Source organism: Carettochelys insculpta, chromosome 5 (assembly GCF_033958435.1).
Source record: "Carettochelys insculpta isolate YL-2023 chromosome 5, ASM3395843v1, whole genome shotgun sequence".
Lineage (NCBI taxonomy): Eukaryota > Metazoa > Chordata > Testudines > Carettochelyidae > Carettochelys > Carettochelys insculpta.
Window position 1 is genome coordinate 18130476 of NC_134141.1, and position 17873 is coordinate 18148348.

General features: G+C 45.1%; 1 protein-coding gene across 7 annotated transcripts in view; it reads left to right on the forward strand.

Annotated features, from left to right (window-relative positions):
* The window catches only part of ELAVL2 (ELAV like RNA binding protein 2), a 61300-nt gene that overhangs the window by 21019 nt on the left and 22408 nt on the right, over positions 1–17873 (forward strand). For all 7 annotated transcript variants that reach the window (XM_074994057.1, XM_074994058.1, XM_074994055.1 and 4 more), the window contains one exon: positions 7311–7414. In XM_074994057.1, the coding sequence (XP_074850158.1) occupies positions 7311–7414 (104 nt within the window). The remainder of the gene's footprint in view (positions 1–7310; positions 7415–17873) is intronic.

Here is a 17873-nt window from a genome sequence, read left to right on the forward strand (position 1 = left end):
GGCTCATTGTCCACATTCCTTAGTTTAAAGCCATTGTGGCTACTGATAAAGACCTTTTCTTAGCCAGGGTAGGACTGTTGAACGTCTGTGTGTGTTTCCTTCCCAGGCAATTGAAACTGAGTCTTGGCAGTTTTTGCCCTTTTGGTTTCATCATGGTTGGTGTAAAAGTAGGAACTATTTGCTAAGCCAGATCTGCAGTCCTCTTGGATTTGCTAAATTCAGTGTTGCTGATCACGTCACTGTTAAGGCTTTCAATTTAAGTTGGAGGAATTTCTGATGTGTGTGTTAATGGATATTAGACAGCCACCTAGAAGACGATTTCATGATATCCCACCTTCCTGGAGATGGGAGGGAAGGATGGAGGAAACCTTAAAGTAGGTGTATTGTGCAGAATTGACTTTGGCTTAGTTCTATGACAAAGGGGGGATGTTTCCTTTTATATTTTTAAGTAAGAATAGAGAAGAAATCTCATCTTTCCCTGTTCACAACTTCCTCTAATACAGCAACTCCCTCTGGTTAAGTGATCCAACTGAATACTTACACAAGAGTTCTACATATAGTCATCAGAAATAGAAATTATGTATTGAGACATTGCATTGCAATTTGAAATTCCATGGGGATTCTTACTCTCAAGTGACTTGATAAGCACCCCTAATTTAAGTTGAAGTGCTTCTTTAGGGGTGAAATCTTACTGAAAGCAATGAGACTTTCACCTGTCATAAGTTTTATCAAAATTTTTACCAAAACACAGGTGGTGCTATGAATCCCTATGATTGGTTTTTAATAACAAAATTAATTTTATGGATCTTTTTACCACTGCACATTTTATTTAAAGTCAGGTATGAGTCACAGCTATTATGCACTTAAATTTGCACCTGCAAATGAAGTGGCTTACCTTAATATCTTTTAAAATATGCAAGTTTCCTGGAATATGTGAAGTCCCATACTGCCAGGCAGCAAACTGAATAAACTGTCACAATGAACAGCTTGCTTGTATGCTGATGTTCCAGCTGGTTGAACTCTGCAGATGGACCACTTCAAGATGTCTTTTAGTCTTTGCCTTACTTCAACAAAGGTGCAGAGTAGTGACACTTTTGAAGATTAAACACTCAAAATGCAAAAGGAGCAAATCAGTAGTAGTTTTGCTCAAGATTCTCCTAGTTCTGGCTGCCTGCTTTTCTTCATTCCTAAAACAGAAGGTTGTGCATTAACAGCTGCAGAGGAAGAGAAGCATGATACAGAACAGAAGTGGCACCAGTTTAAGTACACCCAGCCAGCTGTCCTGTGATCTTAGTATGCTTTAGTCAGCAGTATACAGAGTTAGTGCTCTTCTTCTGTATCTGGAAGATGCATGTTGGGCAAGAGAGGGTGTGCTAATCTTTTTTGTAACCTGTGTAGGTTTCACAGAATTATGGACTGTTAAAGTTCAGAGCTGGATTGCAACCTACCCCTCATATATAATACGGGTATCAGTGCTACGTTTGTTTTCAAGAATTCCTCTTAAACTGTAAGCTGTGATTAGAAAACTTGGTATGCAGCTTCTTCTTACCCAAATGTAAACCAAAATCAAGGTTTAGTTGTGCCTGGGAATTGGGAAATGCCTGAAGTGCCAGGATTTCTCAGAGCATGGAAAGGGTGGGTAGAAAGAGGGAGGCCAAAGGAAGAAACACAGGAGGGATGTGGGAGTGGCCCCTGGGGGACAGTTCTAGCCCTGAGAGGTCATCAGGGCAGGGGCTTCACCATCTTGCCTGCCATAGGCCATGGATATGCTAGCCCCCACCTTTCAAAAGGGGTATGCTAATGAGCCACTTTGGCAGATGCTAATGAGGTGCTGCTAAAAACCAAGTGGGAAGAAGGGGCTTTTGAAATCCAGGGGTTCCTTTCAAAAGGCCCCTGTTGACACAAGCAGTGTGAGTTTAGAAAGCAGCACTTTCAAAACACGTGTGGCCACCATAATGCCAGTGAGGTGCTGCATATTCATGGCAGTGCCTTACTAGTGTCTGCCAAAGTGGCTCATTAGCATCTACCTTTCAAAAGTTGGGGGCTAGTGTAGCCACAGCCCCAAAGACTACTGGCATCTTTTCCTCAAACCCAGAGCCTGCCCCTCTGTGGACAGCCTACAGGCTGTAGAGGAGGCTGCTGAAAGGAGGGGAACCCCTAGCGGGTTGCTGCCAGCCCGCAGAGCCTGGCCTCCCCTAGACAGGCTGTACTCTATCGAAGAATAGTTAGAGAGGGAGAAGCTATAGAAGGGGCCATCCCCTGCAGCCAGGTCCTTCCCAGACAACCTGCAGGCTGCAGTAGGTTGAGGAGTAAGGGCACTTCGAAGTACCAGTGGGTGTGCCATGGCTAGATGCGTGCCTGTTCTTCAGCGTTTAAAACTTGAGTTCCTGTGGGGGCGAATTTGCTTAATGAAGTGCTGCCTATGCATGGCAGCACTTCATTAGTAAACTCCAAACAGCCTCATTACCCTCTTTCCTTTTGAAGGAAGGTGGTAATGTAGACACAGCCTATGAATAGCAACAAAGGGTCCTGTGGCACCTTATAGACTAACAGAAAAGTTTTTGAGCATGAGCTTTCGTGAGTACAGACTCACTTCATCAGATGCATCTGATGAAGTGAGTCTGTGCTCACAAAAGCTCATGCTCAAAAATTTTGTTAGTCTATAAGGTGCCACAGGACCCTTCGTTGCTATTACAGATCCAGACTAACACGGCTACCGCTCTGATACTTGAGCCTATGAATAGTAAACACAGAACTGTTCTGAAGTTCTAGAGTCACTTGATTTCTTGAAGCAATCTCATGGTCTTCTCTTCCCCACATGAACAGAACCAAAGGTGCTCCTCTGTAGTTCTTCAACTTTGGTGTGGAAATCACTTTAATTTAGTAATGTAATGCAAAGACAAACTTCCATTGGAAGGCCACTGGAATGCCTAACTTGGCTATTCTTGAGATACACTTTAGGTAACTAAATGTATATTGCAGCAGGTTCCAATTTCAAATATTTTTCACTGCTGTTCTTACATGCTGTACTGTTTTTTGATAACTTATTTCATGCTCTGTTTCCTTTTTTTGGTAAATTGCATATGCTTATTCCTGTCTGGTTTTGTTGGTCTTAACCTCTTCAGTTGGCCGCCCTTGGAATTTTACTGTAGTTGTACAAAATCATCAATGTTTATAGGTTGCATTTCATTATCTTGCTCTTAAGCTGTGTCTACACTTGCATTCCTCTTCTGAAAGAGGCATGGAAATGAAGAAACTGAAAATGCAAATGAGGTGCAGATTTACCTATATGGTGTAATTTGCATATTTGTCTTTTGAAAGAATTTCTTTCAAAAGAGAGTGTAGACACGGCTCTTTCTAAAGTAACCCCATCTTTGACAGAACCCTTCTTCCCATAGGTATTTACTTTAAAAAGAGCCACATCTACCCTGTTTCTTTTGAAAATATGCAAATAAGACACCAGATATGTAGATCTGCACCTCATTTGTGCTTTTGATTTCCTTATTTGCATGCCTCTTTCAAAAGAGGAATGCAGCTGTAGATGTAGCCTTGGTGAATTCAACTTGTTTTCCTTTTAAAAAGATTTCATAGAAAATTTCCATTTATTCAGAAAATCTTAAATGTGCTTGTAAGTACACTGCTGTTTCAGAATAACTAGAAATGTTCACTGATCAGGGTTCCTTAAAATCCTTAGTGTGCTGATGTGATGTCCTTCCATTTACTGTGTTGTTTCTTCTGTGTCCTACAGGTCTGAATGCATGTTTTCAGACCATTTTAAAATAAGTTGAACACTTAAGACAAGAAGTCTCCCACTTTTGGATGGTACATGAACCTTCTCCTTTCTAAGGTTTCTGTCAGCGTGAGCAGAAGTCTGGCTCTGATATAATCACTATGGCTAGGGAACTTGATTTTTCCATTGCAGTATGTTGTATGAGAGAAGTATGCAACAAATACTCTTCCAAAAAGAGGAGACAAGTAAATATTCTTCTGGAAATGGCTCCTGTATGAACTGTTCATTTGTTTTAAAGCTATTTGGTGGGTTTGGAAGTGACTTAGCTGTCATGGACAGCAGCCATTTTGACATTGTTTAGCATTAGCCACAAGGGAGCTGTACTGTGATGAATTGCTTCTGATCAAGCAAGCAGACCTGGTATGTAGGAGTCTTTTGTGATGCATCTTTAATGTTCATGTAGTAGCTTTAGTTCATGATGTCAGTGTGAGTGTATGCACCAGCTACAACCTTCTGACTTGCAGATTACACAAACAGAATAGTGAATCATTTTTACATAGTAATCAACAGATTGGCTTTCTTCCTGGACCTAGTGTGTGTGTGTGGGGGGGGGGAGTGTGTGCACGCGCACACATGTTCTGTTCTCACCCTTTCTGAAGCCAGTGCAGAAGTACTGCATAGTTGAAGGGTTGTCTAGCTCTAAAGGCAGTGCCGTAGAAGTGAGGATGGCATGGTAGGGGAGGTGGTCAGTTTGGAAGCAGGGTGATGTGGGCAGTGGGCCACACCCCCCCACATAAACAGCAACCCCAAGTGCTGGGCTCAGAAGCTGGGGGCATCTGGACTGGGCTCTTCCCCCTCTCCCCCCCCCATGCATCAGGATTCAGGCTGGGCAGGGATAAGATTTTTTTTTTTGCTTGGCCCCAGGACTAAACTGTTCCAGGGAAAGGTTGGATCTGTCTCAAGTCACCTTTCGGAGGAAGCCCCAAAACTGGTGGTTGGGATTCCGGTTCTAAAGGCTGCATTACTGCTAGTGGGGAAGTCAGGGTAGCATTGTATGTTGTTGTTGTTGTTGTTGTTGTTATCCTGACTTCTGTGCTGCTGCTGGTGGTGATGCTGCTGTCAGAGCTGGGGGCTAAGCCAGCAGTATCAGACATGGTGTGTCACTGCAGTGACTTCTGACCTGTTCCCCACTTGCAGCAGTCACATAAATCCCGTTCCTCTGAGCCCTTTGGAGTTTGTTAAAGCTGCAAGGGCCACATTGATAAAATCCTATGGTAATGACATAGACCATGAATTTGGAAAGGCCTTAAAAATATAGGGAAGTCCTTTTTTTCATAAACACTGAAAGGACACACCAAGTTTTTCCCTTCATCTCAGCACTGAAGTTAATTTGCAAACCTTCTTCCAATCCCTCAAAAAAATTCACATACATGAAATCTCATGTTTAGCTTAGGCGTATGCTCAAGGCCATAACAAAATACTGCTTCTGAAGGTCGGGGGGTGTGTGTGTGTGTGTGTGTATATAAATCGCTCATGTTCTCAGTACATGGTTTTTTGGTTGAGGCTGGTCAACAGTGATAAGCAATGAGTTTTTGTTGATAGGCCTGTACGTTTAGAAGCATATTGGAATGCTAAAATGTGCTTTATTCAGAGATTCTGCATTTCTACAAAAGTCCATCTAGAGCAGCGGTTGGCAACCTGTGGCCCGAGAGCCATGTGTGACCCACTGGTTATGTGTCCTGAGACATTTTGTTTACTGTTGCCGACATGAAGGATTACTAGATTAAGCTGGTTTCTGTCTGCAGCTTCCCACCCATCAGTATTAAAGTGACCTTCACTTAAAATTAGCAGGTCAAGTGAGATGGGTGCACACATTGACTGAGAGCCTTGTGTTCCCTCTGTATCCAGTCAAGGTGCTGCTATGGTTTCATTAGTGTACACTGTAAATTCTAGGTTTACAAGTTCAGTTAATCTCATGAGAGAGGGTAGTTTTTGCTAACTTGATTATGATAAACCTTGCAGCCCATTGAGATGGAGGGTCAGTCTCATCTGGGCACTCACTCGCCTGGGTTGCCCATTGTTGGTATAAAGGTTGGTAGGATGTTAACTAGATGGACTGCTGGTTAATCCTCAACTTTCATAGCTTTTTTCTTTGAAAAGTCATTTAAAATTTGTGGCTATTCATTGATTTCTGAGAAACCATAACTATCTTGTGCATAAGGTTTTTGTGGGCTGGAGTCCATTTTATCAGACCCAGCCAAGGAAAGCTTATGCTAAATAAATCTGTTTGCCTTTAAGGTGCCACAGAACTCCCCATTTTTGCTGAAATGGGAAAAACACAGCTACTCTTGAAACATGAGTTTTTGCTCCTCTTTGGGCAATATTTGTGTACAGGCACGTATAATCACATGATACGCATTTCTAAGGTATTCATATTGCTTGAAAGGGAACTCTCTATTTAAAGTGGGATGTGGTTTTCTTTGGCTAATACTCTTCAAGGGGGAGTTCTGGATACTCACAGCCTTGTGACAACACCACCATGTAGTTGTCCACATGTAAGTTCAGCTGCCTAATTTTAGGGATCCAAAGACCAATTTGTCTGGTGCTCATTTGCCCAGTATAAAAATCTCTAAAATGTAACTCAGCTGTGTCAAAAATTAGTGTTCATAAAGCGCTTTGAAGATGAAAAGGTGTTAATTTTTGTGAAAGATAAGTTAGCTAAGTTTTTTTTTTTCTTGTATATATGCATATGGAGGAAATCTTTATTTTTAAAAAAAGGCCATAATCCTGGCACTTAACATTCAGAGCAGCAGAATGTAGGATATGAAGTTTCAAAAAAATTTCTGATCTTTTAATTCCTCTTTTACACTACACGCTGAGACATAACCTTATTAGACTTGGGGTGTATTGACTATTTTTAAATAGCCATTGTAGATGCCAAACACCCAATTGTCATGTTTTTATTTTATGAAATTACCTTTAGTTCATTCTTAATATCTGTGGTAGAGAAGCTAGAACATGAGTTAAAAGGGCTCTTGCTGTGGTGCAATGCCCATTTTAAACATCTACAGTTGATACCCTAAGTAAATATCTGAAGAAGTTTCTTGTAAAAAGCTTGCTTTCATTCAAAATGAGGGATTTCCTAATTATTAATCCATTTAAAATGCTGAAGCTTTTAAATACGCTCAGAGAACTTCATCTTTGTTCCGTAACTGAACATAGGAGAAAGCAGGTGATATGGTAAAAACCCACAGAATTAATCTTTTAACCTTGCAGAAGGGCCTACATTTCCTCCAGTACCGGAATCTGACCATATTTCTCACAAGAATGTTTCAAATTCTTAATTGAACTGGGTATTGTGATATCAGCACTAAACCAAATTGTCTGAATGAGAAGGTAGGACAGCAGTCATAAATATTAATGTCTGACAGAACCGATGAGCAGTAAGACACTGAATGAGCAGTGTCAGGCAGTCCTTTTTAGAGTATGGTGTACTTAATGTACATGCTACACAAAATACCTTGGTTCATTTTTGTAGTACTGCAGAACTAACTGTTTCTCTTCTCTTTTTTTAATCTAGGACAGAGCTTGGGCTATGGTTTTGTGAACTACATTGACCCCAAGGATGCTGAAAAAGCTATCAACACGCTGAATGGATTGAGACTTCAAACCAAAACAATAAAAGTAGGTGGTACTAATTACAGATTTAAGTCCATTATGTTACTCTGATCTCCACAGTATGTTCTCTTCCCTTTCCACATCTGTCTTGGGCTTGCTGCTGCAGGCGGGGAAAACTAGTGTGTGTTCATAACCAGGTATAAACATGAAGAGAAGTTATTTTGTGTGCCAAATTGTCTGCACATCCAATGTGTATATTGATGATTTACCCATGAAATTAAACTTGATTCGTGTCTTGTGTGAGGTGGGTTTAATTATATGATTGCAAAGTTTTCCTCATTAAAATATATGCCATACTGTATTTTCAAAAGTGTTCTCTCTTTGGAGAGATGGTACCATGTCCCCATTTTTTTTAAACTGAGTTCTCTATGAATGTTGCTTATGAAGACTTCCCAAGGATGTGTCCTTTTGGAAAACTTGTTCAGGATAAAATACAGCAAAAAGGAATAAGTTCACAGGAATATTAAAAACCTTGGCACTGCAGTTAGATGCCTGTGCACTTGATATAGGTTTGCCAGGGTCCCAGAGCTTAGGATTGCACCTGAGCATGAATGCTGGACAGAAGTCAGTGTAGTCAAGAGGCTATAACAGCACATTGGGGTGCATAAGTAGGACTGTTAGCAGATATGTCGTGTCCTCATTGGGTAAAGAGAACTGTTTATCTCCTTTCTTGAACACTGTTAAGTCCACCTTTGGTCTTCTCTTCACAAAACAACTTTCTCTCCAGTCTTGAGCAAGTCAGGACAGAAGATTAAAGTATAACTTAACCATTTCTAAGCTGTTAGCATCCATCTGACTGAACGAATTCTGTAGTTTTCTGAGAAGTTTCTTTGGGCCCCAAAAGCCAAGGCTGAAAAATAAGTTGTCCAGAAGTGCTTCATCTCTGGAGGGTAGCTGTATCAGTCGGACAGGTTGAACATCTCTAGCCCAGCACTGATGGGACCTAACCAGTGCCAAACCACAGGAGGTCAGTGTTGTGTAGCAGCATTACCAACTATTTGACTGCTTACTGGGCTCGTAAAAAAAAAACAAAAACAAAAACATAGGGTATGAGAGCTAAGTACTGGCACAGAACACTGAGAGCCAGGACTGGTGGCTGTAAGCAAACTTCTAGGGACCACTGGAAACTTGGCCACAGCCATATAAATGGACATCTGGCAAACTAAAATCATGCCAGACCATGGATGTTTCCAGACTGGAGAGCTTCATCCTCTATCTTCTGTGCCTTTGTGCAGCTTCTATGGGCAACTGTCCCTCTGGTCACTATCACTGAGGTTAAAGGCAATGTGTGCTTTAGATAGTGACTTCAGAGCATGGCTGTCAAAGGTATCTTGCTTTTCCCTTTTGACTTTGGTCAGATTTGGACATGGAGTTTGCTTGTTAAAGGGCTTAAAAGTGAATTTGGGGATTCAGAAATAGTGTGGTGTGGGGGAAAAAGTAAGTGTGTGTGGTTTTTTCCCCTCTAACCCATGAGATTTATTAAAATAGTGATCTGCAAATTTTATTCAAGGGTGCCATTCTATAGCCTGTTAAGCACATTTTGTAGTTGGTGATCAATAGGTGTTCAAGGCTGTAAAAGACTTGTTCCTCCAGCAGATGTTTTGGTTCTTAATGATTTTTCTTGACCTGATGAAGAAACAGAGGGATAGGATTAATTTCTCTAGGAATTGGCTAATTTTTAAAGAGTTTATTTGATAATGTGGATTGTTTCCCTGAAGTAAAACACATGTTTTGTGGCTTGACAATGAAAACTTTTTGAATGTTCTCTTTTGTATTTGTGGCACACCTCTTGCTCAAGTAAAATACTTTCACGTAGAATGCTGTTGTCTCAACCTTATTGCTGCTTGAATTGCAAGTCAGAAGGGGCTATTGCTCTAATCATCACGTCAGCCATGCAAAATCACAATGATCCCCCAAATCTTTTGAGAGTAAGCTACGTGAGGTTTGTGTATGTGTATATTAGGGTGGTCAGTTGCAGACTGAAAAAAAAATTGCACATTAATTGCATCAGGTCCCAGCCTGAAGCTTTACAGGTGGTGGAGGGCTGAAGCTCAGCCCTGATTTCTGGCCCCCATCTTATTTGTAAATACAAGAAAAGTCCAAAATAGTTAAATAGATTCTGTTAGTGTTGTGACTAAGACTGCTGTTAAAAGCAACTAACTGTTTTAATTTCTGGACAACCACAATCTATATGGAGTCCTCCTCTTTCTGTGTAGATACTCATTGAACAAAAAAGTGAAGAGCAATGGAAAAGGTGGTCTTACCAAGAGCGCTCCTCTTCCTATGCACACAGTACAGCATATCTGCTAGGTGAAATACAAGCATTGAGTTAAATTATAAAAAAAAATAACCACAATTGATAGCTGCTTAAGAGAAACACTTAGGCTTTATCATTAAACTTGCAAACTTTGAAACACATTTGGAGTGCATCTAGCTGTGTTTATACATTTCATCTCAGAAGGCCAAAATGATGAGACCTTCTGTTTAGCAGCACCTTGTTCTTAAAACTTGTATCATTCATGTTAAGGACTGAACTCTGATTTTTACAGCGCTCAGTGGGAGTTTGATATAATGGGGAGGAGGGCCAGCATTTGGCCCAAGTGGGGATTATACATAGAATCACAGAAGATCAGGGTTGGAAGAGACCTCAGGACTCAACCCCAACTAAATCTTTCCAGGCTAGACTTTGTCAAGCCTGGCCTCTTAATCCTCAGAAGGATGGAGGTTCCATGCCCTTGCAGTTGCCTTTGTTGAAAGGCCTGCATGCTGTATTGGCTGAAATGTTAGGCTTGTGCTGTCTGCAGACAGCAAAGTTCTGTGACACTTGGATTTCTGGGCTTGGGCAAAAGAATTTTTTTTCCTGTGCTCTTTGTTTAGAGAGGAGGTTGTAGCGAATTGGCACAAGTGTTAAGGGCTGTGACCTTGATTCTCTCTCCTTCCCTGCCCCCTCCAAGTTTGTTTCTAAAGCAAAGGATACTTAATGTTTGGGGAATAATTGAATAGTTTGTTTAACTCTTGAAAGTTCAGAGCTTCTGGATAGTGGTAGATAAGATTCTAATTTAGGTTATCTGCTCTCAGCTTTGAACAGCAGATCCTTAAATAACTGTTCCACAGCATAGAAAAGACAGGGTGGTCTCTTGACATCCTGGCTTAAGAAACTAATGATCTACAAATTGAGTCCTACAAAAAGTTGAAAATAGGTCAAATGACAAAGGATGAATACAAACAACACAAGCATGTAGGGGCAAAATTAGAAAGGCTGAGGCACAAAACAAGCCCAAATCAGCTAGGGACATAAGTTAATAAGAGAATGTTTTACAAACATATTAGAAGAAAGATGAAGATCAAGGACAAGATAGGCCCTTTTCTCAATGAAGAATGGAAAAAACAAACGAAAATGTGGAGATGGCAGAGGTGCCTAATGATGATGCCTTTTTTCATTTTCAACAAGAAGGTTGGACACCTAACAGTGCTAGAGAAAATGAGGTATGTTCAGAAGTTAAAAAATAGGAAAGGAGAAAGTTTTAAAAATTCATTAGAAAAGTCTCTTCAAATCACCAAGGTCTTGATGTTAGGCACCGTCGAATACTCAGGGGGCTGATGGAGGAGGTATCTGAGCCATTAATGTTCACCATCGAAAAGACTAAGGCTGGAGAGACAGAAGACTGGAAAAATGCAAATACAGTGCCCACGTGTACAACAGGACAGTTCAGGAAAACCTTTACTTCTGTGCTATGAAAGATAATTTTGTAAATAAGTAATCCATTTGCAAACATCTGGAAGATACGTAGCTGTCCATGTTTTGTCAAACAAATCATGTGAAACCACCCTTTTAGCTTTGACAGGATAACAAGCCTTTTGTGGATGATGGGGGAAGCTGTAGATGTGGCATATCTGGACTATATAGTGAAGTACTTGATACAGTCTCTCATGACCTTATAGAGAAACTAGGGAAATGCAGCCCAGATGGGGAGCTGCTATAAAGCTGGTTCATAACTGGTTGGTTAAATGTTCTGAGAACAATTATCAATGGTTCCACAGAATGTGACAAGTGGGGTTCTGCAGGGATTAGTGTGCGGACTGGGTCTGTTTTAATATCTTCGATTTTTTTATTTGGGGTGAGCAAGCTTTTTACATCGGGGGCCCCCCTTTTTGTCTCTGCAATTAACAGAGCCCCTCAACCTGTCTAATGTAATCCACACACAGAAATCTGTTTTCTTATCCATGCTGAAAGGGTTTTTATATGAACATAAGTATATAGAATACACATGTTGAAATGCTCCTGTTTTCATACATTTTTCCATTAGATGGATGAACCAGAGACCCAGCAGCCAATCATGCTGCACCACCTTATGAAATTTCACACCTGCCATGGGGCATGCCACCCACTTTGTGCACACCTGGTTTAAGTAATGGTGCAGAGAATATGCTGAAAGTTTGGGGGTGGATACCAAGCTGGGAGGGGTTGCAAGTGCTTTGGAGGTTGGGATTATAAGTCAAAATCATCTGGGCAAACTAAAAAAAATGGTCTGAGATAAATAAGAGGGTGAAATTCAATAAGGACAAATGCAAATTGTTCCTTTCTAGGTGGAGTAATCTGTTTCACATGTACAAAATGAAAAATGACTATCCAGGAAAGAGGACTGCAGAAAAGGATCTAGGGGCCATAGTGGATTACAAACTGAGTCAGTGTCGCTGTTGTGCAAATAAAATAAAACCCAAACCAAACATCATTCTGGGCTATATGAACAGTGTTGCAAGCAAGACACAAGTAATTCTCCTCTACTGTGCTGATTAGGCCTCAGCTGGAGTACTGTGTTCAATTTTGGGCACCGTATTTCAGAAAAGACATAAACATAACCTATGAGGAAAAGTTGACAAAATTAGGCTTCTTACATCTGGAGAAGAGAAGATTCAGGTGGGACTCTTTTCCAAGTACACAAAGTTATTAGAAGGGTGAAGAATTGCTCTTCTGATGAGACAAGAAGAAATGGGCTTAATTTGCAGCAAGGGATGTTCTTCTTCGAGTGTCCCCGTGGGTGCTGCACATTAGGTGTAGGGCTCGCCCGGCACCGCAGATCGGATCTTCCAAGCAGTTTCTGCTGGACCGCGCACGCGCCGTTGCGCACTGCTCCCTTGCGCACTCCTGGCCATGTGCGCGATCCGGTCCCCGCCAGTTCCTCTTAACCGCCGTCGGCTGCAGACGGAATCCGACTAGGCTCCAGCCAAGTTAGCGTATTCAGTGGTTTTTAGCTGTTTTCTTTAAAGTTTTCAAGTTCTTAGTCTATTAAGTTAGCCAGTTGTTGGTGTTTTTTGAAAACAAGTGGGACGGAATTCAGTCCAGTCCTAGTAACAAGCGGAGCACCGGAGGCCAGGAGCCTAGGGCCATTAGCCCTCCTGCTGCGGCAGGCTATCCGAGAGGGGGGGAAAACAGCACAGAGAAGGTGCTAAGTACCCCATTAACAACTAAAAGACTCACCAACAATGTCCTCTTCAGGATTCAAGAAATGTGAGTCTTGCCGAGAGGCAATGCCAGCGTCTGATGGGCACAGTCACTGTATAAGGTGCCTTGGGGAGTCCCATGTCACACAGAAATGCTCCTTCTGTGCAAAATTAACAGCCAGAGCAAGGAAGGACAGGGAGATGCGGCTTAAAATGCTACTATTCGACAAGGCCCTCCAGCCAGACATGCCAGAGCGGCTGCAGCAGGAGGGACCCTCCGGGGCCCATAAAAGGAAAGCTGCCTCCCTCACCCCATCAGCGCAAAAACGGAGGCAAGTTTCCCCAACCTGATCTCTGCCGGCGGCAGCAGCGAGCGGGACGGGAGGAGCGCACAGCCCTCAGCTGCAGCAACAGCTGATCGGCGGCGGCATGGAGAGCCACGTGGAGGCGGCTCAGCGTCCGATGATCAAACAGCCACCTGGCACTGCAGGCAGGGCGGCGGCTAAACAAGTGCTGGTACTGGCGGCACTGACCCCTGGGGAACTGGCGGTGCAGAGTGCGCAGGCACGCAGCCTGCAGGCACTGGGGGACACCGCCCGTGCGGCACCGCCCAAGAGCATGCTGAGCGCGGCGCGGACGGGGCCGAGATCCCCTGCATGTCGGGGGGCGGAGCCACCCCCTCAAGGGAGGGGGAAGGCTGCACAGAAAACAAGGCACCGCAACCCCTCTCCAGACAGGGCTACAGAGTTGCTTTCTCTCAGCCCTCCACTCATGCTGCGGACTCCAACTAGAAGGCAGGGGTCCCCCCTAGCCTACCCGGAGCCCCCGTCTCCATTTTTGCAACCAGCCTCGCCCTGGCTGGGACCACCCTCACCCTTCTTGGTGTTTGAGCTGCTGGAGTACTATCACAAATTGCTCTCTCCAGTGTCCCATGTCTCTCGACGATCTCGCTCCCCCAGATGCAGGGGGTATGCACCAAGGGAGTGGTCCAGGTCACCTTCCCAAGAACAGTGCCCATGCTGCCATGGTCATCCCTATCATGCGGGGCATAGACACCACCAGCAGTCTACCAGGGAAAGATCCCCACAGACGGTCCCGTATCCCCGAGGAAAATCGCGAACGGGGACAGAGACTCAAGTATCTCAGGGGGAACTGGTTATGGAACCCCGAGATTTTTCCCTCGCAAGCTTCCAGCGAGCAGATGTACCATCGCCAACAGGAACCAGAAGGGTCCAGAGAGGCGTATCCTAGTGGTTCCTCGCTCTCCTCCCCGGACGAGGCTACGTCCCCGGGGGACGTCCATCCTCCGGACGATCTCAAACAGTTTCAAGAGCTGTTTAAAAGGGTGGCCTTCATGCAAGGCATCCAGACAGCAGAGGTGCAAGAGAAACACCATAAGCTCCTCAAAAATCTGAGACCTCCGGCCTCCTCCAAAATAGCAATACCGCTTGACGAAGCAATCTTGGCGTCCGCCACTACGATATGGCAGACCCCTGCGACTATTTCGCCTGTCCACAAGAGAGCGGACAAGAAATACTTCGTGCCGGCGAAGGGCATGGAGTTCTGTTCAGCCACCCACAACCAAATTCCTTGGTGGTAGAGTCATCGCAACAAAGATCAAAGACATCTCAATTCAAGACGGGGGAACAGACAAAGATGCCAAGAAGCTAGAGCTGTTCGGCAGAAAGGTCTACTCCTCCACACTACTGTTGCGAATGGCAAATTACGCAGCGCATCTAGCGAACCACAATTTCGACAACTACACTAGGTTGACCTCCCTCATGGACTCGCTTCCAGAGGACAAGAAACCGGTGCTCAAGGCCATCGTGCAAGAAGGCTACGCGGCCTCGAGGACGGGAGTTCAGATTGCCCTGGATGTTGCGGACACAGCAGCACGCTCCACAGCTATGGCAGTGGTGATGCGAAGGGAGTCCTGGCTCCAGACTTCGGGTATACCAAGGGATCTGCAGGCAAAGATCGTCTATCTCCCCTTCGACACGCAGAAGCTGTTTGCTGAATCAACTGACCTGGTTCTTCATTCCAGTAAAGATTCAAGAGCCACACTTAGGACCCTGGGGATTTACACCCCTCCATACAGAAAGAAAAAGTACTACCCTCAACAAAGACGGTACCAGTACCAGCCACAGCATCCCCAGTACCACAGGGGTTACGAGCAAGGGCGACATCAACAGCACCAGCAGTACAGAACTCCCAGGCGACGTTCCCAACAGAGCAGTGCGTCCTCGGGGCAGGGCCAAAGGCCACAAGTTTGACACACAGATCCAGGGCTGTGCCATCACTACCATCACACAAGGTCATCCGAAGCTGTTGTTCCACCATCGCCTCCGACCATTCTACGACTAGTGGCAAAGGATCACCACAGACAAATGGGTGCTGGAGATCATAGCCGTGGGGTACGCCATCCCCTTCCAGTCGCTCCCACCACCACGACCTCCACCCAGGCCCCACCTCCAGGAGGCCTCCCACGTAGCGAGGCTCAAGCAGGAGGTAGACCATCTCATGCTCGTAGGGGCAGTGGAAAGAGTGCCGGAGCAACTGCAAGGGAAAGGGTTCTACTCGAGGTACTTCCTCACGAAGAAAAAGACAGGACAGGAGGCTGGAGGCCCATCTTAGATCTTCGAGGCCTCAGCCGGTACCTGCGCAAGCAATGCTTTCAGATGATCACAATCTCCTCCATCCTTACGGCACTAGACAATGGAGATTGGTTCGCAGCCCTCGAATTACAAGACGCGTATTTTCACATAACTATCCATCCGGCTCACCGACGATTCCTCCGGTTCATGGTAGGCAAAGAACATTTTCAATACAAGGTCCTACTGTTTGGCCTCTCCTCGGCCCCCAGAGTCTTCACCAAGACCTTGGCAGTGGTGTCAGCCTACCTGCACAGATGGGGGGTATTTATTCCCGTATCTGGACGACTGCCTACTCAAAGGGGCCTCGAAGGAAGAGGTACTACACATGATACGCGTCACAGCAGGCACGTTCTCTTCGCTCAGCCTGGTTATCAATCTGGCAAAATCAAAGATAGACCCCACACAGGACATAGAGTTCATAGGGGCACGCATAAATTCTATTACAGCGAGAGTGTATCTACCAGAGACACGCTTTCGGGCCATCGGCTACCTCGTGCAAGTCATCACCTTCAGCCCTACAGTGCCGGTTCTGACGTGCTTACAGCTGCTGGGCCACATGGCGGCAGCAGCGACGTTCGTAGTGCAGAATGCCAGGTTACACATGCGCAGCATGCAGCACTGGCTGGCGAGCGTATACAAACCGGAAGCACACACCGTTCACAGGGTGGTGTTGCCCACAACAGAGGTGCGCAAATCCCTGCAATGGTGGGTAAACCCCAAGAACATGCTAACAGGGGTACCCTTCCACCAACCACAAATATCGGTTTTTCTTACTACAGATGCCTCCCACGTAGGGTGGGGAGCACACATGGGCGAAGAGGTGACGCAAGGACTGTGGTCCTCCACGGAACAGTCACTGCCCATAAATATACTGGAACTCAGAGCAGTGTTCAACGCCTGCAGACACTTTCGAGACCATATACAAGGCAAAGTAGTCGGGATCAGTACAGACAATTCCTCCACCATGTTTTATATAAATCGGCAAGGAGGAGCTTGGTCCCATGCCTTATGTGCAGAAGCAGTCCGGTTGTGGAACTGGTGCATCGCCAACAATATAATCTTGAAAGCCTCGTACTTACCAGGTGCTCACAATGTGAAGGCAGGCCAGCTGAGCAGGCGTTTCGCACTCGCGCATGAGTGGCAGATCCGTCCCGATCTGCTACGACCGATTTTTTTCATGCATGGGGCTTTCCCCAGGTAGACCTGTTTTGCCACTCAACACAACAAGAAGTGCCCACGATTCTGCTCCAGGGCAGGACTGGGACAGGGGTCCCTGGGGGACGCATTCGCGATCTCCTGGAGGGGCCCCCTGCTTTACGCTTTTCCTCCCACAGTGCTGATCCACAAAGTCTTGCAGAAAGCCAGGAGGGAAGGAGCCCGAATAATCCTGATAGTCCCAATGTGGGATCGACAGCAATGGTTCCCCCTACTCCTGCGCATGTCGGACCGTCCACCAATGCCCCTTCCGGTGGCGCTGGATCTGCTCACGCAAGCCCAGGGGTCCATAGTGCATCCGCACCCCCAAGGCCTGCGGCTACAAGTGTGGTTAATCCATGGCTCAGCTCCCTAGAGAGCACATGTACGGAGGAAGTGCAACAAGTCCTAGAAAGTAGCAGGAGGACTTCCACCAGGAAGACCTACAAGCAGAAATGGACTCGCTTCATGGCATGGTGTTCTACCAAACAGATAGGCACCGAAAGAGGGGCTATACCTGTAATATTAGAGTATTTACTGGACCTCCAAGAGAGGAGGACTCTCACTATCCTCGTTTAAAGGTCCACCTTGCTGCCTTTTCGGCGTTCAGACACGAAGAGGAAGGGCACACGGTGTTCGCCCATCCCATGGTTACCAGGTTCCTCAAAGGGTTGGTAAACCTATACCCCCCTCGGAAACTGCTTCCGCCTTCGTGGAAGTTGGACCTGGTGCTTAATGCGCTAACGGGAGCCACGGTTTCCCTCCGCCTCCTTACAATAAAGATGACCTTCCTTCTCGCAATCACTTCAGCTCGCAGGGTCAGGTGAGCTTGCAGCAGTTATGGCAACGCTACCCTGCACTGTTTTTTCCAAGGAGGCGGTGACTCTACGGCTGCATCCAGCCTTTGTTCCTAAGGTTTCTTCAGAGTTTCATATTAACGAACCTATTGTTTTACCTTTGTTTTACCCAAAGCCTCATAACTCTAATGAAGAGGCGCGCCTACACCTTCTGGACGTGAGGAGGGTGCTGGCCTTCTATATAGACAGGACCAAGCCCATCCGGAAAACGGATAGACTCCTGGTCTCTCTCACTCCCAAATCTAAAGGAGAAGGTCTCTCTCTTCACAGAGAATCTCGAAGCACATCGTATCCTGCATAAAAATGTGCTACGAACTC